Raw genomic sequence first — 5816 nt, forward strand, 5'->3', positions numbered from 1 at the left:
CTTTGAAACCGCTGAGCAGATTTTTTTTGGGGTCACGCTGTACAGATGAGACATTGAGATCATTAATGTACATTTTGTCCTCGTCCAGGTAGAATATCCAGACACAGACTGCATGTTAATGCTCTGCACAGGGTTCCCGAGGCTCCATCGAGGCCGTTAGAGAAATAGACACAAACAGACATTAGCCACAGAAAGTGTGCTTGAGTATTATTGCTGGAGATCACATCGCCCCTCCTCAAGGACCCCAAGCTTTGAGCCTTCCTACATCTACATAAAAGAAAAAACCTGTTAAATACCAAATATAAATGGAGCTGAACGTTTGAAACAAACTCAAGGCCCAGTTTACTAAACGTCACAGTTTCAGACATGGATCAAGTTTAATTACTGTTACGATAATTGTTCCTTTTTAATTCTACGCTTCAAGTACCTGACATGCATTTAGCGGAACGTAATTGTAATAGACACGTAAACAACCGCTGCCTCTCAGCACACAGCAACAGATCCAATAGATCCAACAGAATTCGATCATTACCGTGACACATCCTCCTCTCACCCAATCGTTTACATCATACCAACTCTTGACGAGTCTCTGTTTACAGTCGTCACACAGTAATTATACTTGATGATTAACACACACTCTCTCTCTCTCTGTCTCTGTCTTTCAGCCGACCCTCTGGTGGGAAGCATCGCCACACAGTACCTGACCAACAGAACAGAGCATGACAGAATAGCCAAACAATGGACGAAGAGATACGCCACATAGACTCCCCGCCTGGAAACGTCCCCTCCTTTACCTCCCTCGCCCTTCACTGTACCTCTCTCTACCTCTCGCTCTCACCCATAGTCTGTCAAAGCACACTCACTAAGTGCAACGGTATACCTGCCCTCCTATCACCCTCCTCCTCTTCCTCTTCCTCCTCCTCCTCCACCCCAACATTTTATCTACCTTTTCTGTGTAAAAAAAAAAAGAAAAAAAATCAAACGAGACAAAAAAATGTCCTTTGTTTCCTTGTTGACTTGAAAGCTTCTTTTTTATACAAAGAGTAGATTGGGATTTTTATTTTCCAATATCTGAATGTTGGAAGTATTGTATTGGAGAAAAAAAAAAAACACAGAATATTATAATTATCATACGCATTGTCCTCCAGCTATACAGTATGTATTCTCATTTTCTTAGTGGCACCTGGAACAAACATGCAGAAGAAATGCTTTGACTTTGTTTTCCTTGTTTTTTTTTTGTCGTTTTATTTTTTTTTTTTTTGTATTTGTCATCAATATGTTATCTGCATGGAACAGGAAGGTTTGCGTCAATGGATCCTTCATGCTTTTTAACTTCCTCTGATTTTGTTTGTACTGTATGTATTTTTTCAAAGGCTTTTGAGGCAGACCACAAAAGTATAGGTCTGCCTGTGAAAGAGGCAGGACTTGTATATTTACTGGCTACCCGCCACCTCTGCAATTGCAGAGTGGTTTGTTGTGCACTTGTATTACTGAAGCACCCAATAAAACACACTGTGGTTGGCTTGTGAGAAAAAGAAAAAAAAACGCTCGGCTCTGTCTGGGTTTGTGTTCGACTGCAGCCTCGGTGCTGCTCACATTCACACCTGCTCACCGACCAGCCGCTCATTTCTTTAATGTCCCCGCTGATTATAAAACTTAACAGTCAGAAAACTCAAACAAATCTTATCTAAAGTCGGGCGTGGCTCGTTGCGACGCGCGCCACTTCTTACAGCTTTTATTACCACTATCAAAGAGGTGTGATGTTTCCTCCTGAGTGGATCTCAGACCTTCAGGCCAAAGAAGGCGAGATTGTGTTCTGGCGATGGTCCAGATCTGGGAGGTGTTTTGTTAGTCGAGTTTGATCTCAATCTTGAGAGCGCGTTGGAGGATAAAGAAGTCAAATTACAGGGTAGGAATTCAATGACTCTTGTTACAATACTTCAACACCACTGTGGCGTGTTTAAGTGCATTTAAATTGGTATTTTATTTTTTGTTCTAGGGATGGAAGTATCAATTTAAAGACGGAGAGACTTGACAACTATTCATAGATATTAATATTCCCTTCACAGGACAAACCCCTACTGACCTGTCGTCCAGCTCCTCCATGAGGGTGACATTTGTGTTTTTAATTGGATGAACTGAACTGAAATTCACGTTTCCTCTTGTTATGGAGGACTCAGGGCGCCGAGTACAGCTTCACAAAGCCGGCAGCATTAATGTGGACTCTTTTAAATTATTTATGAACACGCAAACATGAAAACATAAGGCAAAAACAACAGCAAAAACTGGCAACATCTGTGGGACGTGAGAGGACAAACCCCATCCACAGACTGCATGATCAAAACTGTTCACCTGTGAGTGGGTTTGATGTTGTAGCTGATCAGTGTGTAATAAATAAAGGTCATTTATTGTCAGAGCAGGGCTGCACTGTGGGGTGAAGAGATGTAAAATCCTCCCCTGATGTGTTCACCATCCAGTTTTTTTATGGTGCGGCTCGATTTGAGTTTGTTCAATTGAGCTGAAGACGTGCCGGTGCCTTGCAGCTTCTGCTCATATTGCTGCACATCGGTGTTTATTTGTTTTCTGTCTCTCCCACAATGACCTCGACACGGAGTCGGTCTTGAAGGCGGAGATGTTCTTATTGAACCGTCTGCGTGAGATCCTACTGACAGAGTTCTCGTCGGCCTCGGTTATTACACCCCTCACAGCCATGGAAAAAAAAAAAAAAACACCCTGCAAATCTGTAGGCAGCGTTCGTATTTGGGTCATAGCCATCTGTGAAGGAAGGATCCCCTCGGCTGCTCACCACGGATGGCTGCGTGAAGAATCTCCCGTGCTTGTGTGACCAGAGTCACTGTACAGAGGTGTCAGAGTGTGTGTGTGTGTGTGTGTGTGTCATCCCTCGTGTGTTACAGTGAAAAACCAGTGTTGTACATTTAAAGAGATCATGGTAGTTTGGCTGTAGATGAACGCCTTCCTCTACATAACATCACCTTTCTGGATCACCCGGTGACACATAGTGTTACACCACAGCCAGTGCATTACAGTAATATATTGGAGTAATATAACACGTTACTAATAATATGTCAGAGATGTATTACTACAGTTATGACTAGTAACGCGTTAAAGTCCACGTTCCTGACTGAAATGAAGAGTTTATTGTTGTTTTTTTTTTAAGAATCCGTCCTCACCAACACGATTATATTAGTATAGCCGAGCCAGTAAGGTCTTTGTTCAGTATCTGTGTGACTGAAATGGGCCTGATGATGAAGCCTATAATCCTCCGGGCCCACTTTAATTTACATTCTTGAATCACACCATGCAATCCTCGTTGTGTGGACTAAAATAAAAAGGCAGATGAAATCAGGTGTCGCGTCATTAAAGGGGACATTACAGAAGGTACAGGTCTGTTACCGATATTTAATTTGCTTACTTAAAAAGATCTCAGCTGTTCAGTCGTTCTGTGCAGATTATTTGCGTTGGACAGCTGGTTTTTCTTTTACATACTCGTGTTTACCACTTTTCAAACCGCAGAGACTTCCTGGCATCACCGAACCCTCCAGAGTTACTCATCACGAGAGTGAAAGTCAAAGAAAACAAACCTACGTGTAAGTCAGCGTCATAATGTGAGTGACGCTCGTCTCGTGAAGGCTGATTTAAGGTTTTGTAGACGCCAGTGTGGTGGAGATTCTTTTTAGTTTGATCGTTTCTCTCTCCGGCAGCCCGCTGAGAATCGAGGCCCTTCAGTATTTCACGAGGGAATAAAAGTAAAGTGCCTGAGTGAGCATCAGGTTTTTAGGGGAGTAGATGACATCCAAAGTCTTCAAAACAGAAGGACGGGGACCTGCTGAAAACAGTGTTTGTTGTAGGACTCCATCATCGCACACAACATGCTCTGGCAGTGCGTCACTTTACCGTTATGAATTAGTCATGAAACCAAAAAGCTTTTAAGCAGAAGGGACGCAGCCAGCTCTCCACTCGCTCCACTTTTTTTAACAGATTTGGTTTTCCAGATCGGCTCCTGGTGCAAAATAGCGTTACAGGAAGGGGGGAAAAAAAACCTACTTTACATCTTAATGAATGTTCTGATTGGCTGGTGGGATGCATAAATAATAAGATGGCCATTATCATGCGAGGCGGTAGCCAGCAGGCTGCTCGCCAACCTGGCTGAGGCCTCGCCGGCTGCATTAATGGGTGCTGAAACAACAACAGCAGATCCATATTCAGAGGGAAGGATTAGGGTAATGTGTTGCAGGAATGAAATTTGGATGAATTAATTAGCGTCTGCTGGATTTTTTTAAATCTACACCGAGTTGTTTCTGACTCCATGAGGTGTGCGAGATAATACTGCAGCTCAGATCCGGTAATTTAATCCCGCTGTGAATCACGCGTCTTGTGTTTCAAAGCTTCAGCTCGGTCTTTTCTGCAACACACCGCAAAGCTTCAGTGGTGGAGAGGTCTCTTTATTTCTTTAAATGTAAAGAAACCGAGCGGGGAAATTTATGAAGCGAGACTTTAAAGGGACGAAAAAGATGCAAACATGTCACTGTCAAAATATTGACGCAGCACAGCAGTGCTCACAACCTGCCTGGATCACCACATTAACCTTGTATACTCACACATCCGCCAGCAGGTAACAGTATATAATGTTCTTCACGGCTCATTTAGCTGCTTGACGCCGCTCTTTCCACCTTACGAACCCCTTAATGTGTAATTTATTAGTAATTGCACCAGATGGAGTCCAAATAAGAAGGTGTTGAGACGTCGATGGCACATGATTTGGCGCCCTTTAATACAAAAGAAAAAATGCAAAACAAACCACTTCATCCCCTTTTAAACTGTGAAAATCTGCTGTGCATGTGATGAATGTTGTCCAGTCACTTGCCCTCAGTCATGAGTACATGGAGATGTGGGCAGTTTATGTGGTGTTTCAGTTTCTGTGGCCTGTCAGTGACACAACAGTGTCGTCACCGCTGAACATTTCACCCTGTCCAGATTACTTCCTTCAGATTATGAAGATGATCTGGCATCTTTTGCAGCACTTTACTGCAAAATAAACCTGCATTTTTAATTAGAAAAGAAAGTGTCCTGTATCATAAATGGCCTGGATGTCTGGCGTTTGCACAGGGAAGCACTAAAACTCATCTGTTGGTTGCTTTTATTAGTGTTTTTATTTATTTATCTTTTTTTTCCCACCAGGAGGGAAAGTAATGCAGTTAAAATGTCAAAACACTACATTAAGATTGAAGCATTTTCAAGGATTTCCAGCACCGGCACTAACCCTAATGATTTTTTCATTATTGATTAACCTGTCGATTGTCTTCTAGTTGTTTGGCCTATCAAATATCAGAAAACCGTGAAAAAGGTCGATCGGTGTTCCCTGAAGCCTCAGATTACATCCTTAAATGTCCTGTTTAGTCCACAGCTCGAATATATTCAGCTCACTGTCATAGAAGAGTGAAGAAACCAGAAAATATTCACATTTAAGAAGCAGAAATCAGATAATTCTGACTTTTATTTCCTAAGAAAATGATTCAAACCGAGGAATCTATTGTAGAATAGGTGAATAACCGCTGCAGCCACACAGTCAAACACAAAACTGCTGTTAAGTATATTAATTGTCTACTTTGGTTGTTTTTTTTAATTTCATCAGGTAACCAAACCAACCTCAGCTGAAATACACTGAAGTTCAATTTAAAAGGTGACAAGTTCGACTCCCTGTTGCAAACACATAGTCAGATTATCATCTGTGCAGGATGTTGAGTCAAATGAAACATTAAACCTGTCAGATTAACAGTAAAAAGGTGAGTTCGTGT

The 5816-nt window shown here is 42.1% G+C and overlaps 1 protein-coding gene across 2 annotated transcripts in view; it reads left to right on the forward strand.

Annotated features, from left to right (window-relative positions):
• Positions 1 to 1259, forward strand: part of LOC115567834 (ubiquitin-conjugating enzyme E2 E2) — a 28145-nt gene extending 26886 nt beyond the window's left edge. For both annotated transcript variants that reach the window (XM_030394683.1, XM_030394682.1), the window contains exon 6: positions 666 to 1259. In XM_030394683.1, coding sequence (XP_030250543.1) covers positions 666 to 763 — 98 coding nt within the window. In that variant the 3' untranslated portion in view covers positions 764 to 1259. The remainder of the gene's footprint in view (positions 1 to 665) is intronic.
• The last annotated feature ends 4557 nt before the right edge of the window (positions 1260 to 5816 follow it).

This window comes from Sparus aurata, chromosome 17 (genome assembly GCF_900880675.1).
Source record: "Sparus aurata chromosome 17, fSpaAur1.1, whole genome shotgun sequence".
NCBI lineage: Eukaryota > Metazoa > Chordata > Actinopteri > Spariformes > Sparidae > Sparus > Sparus aurata.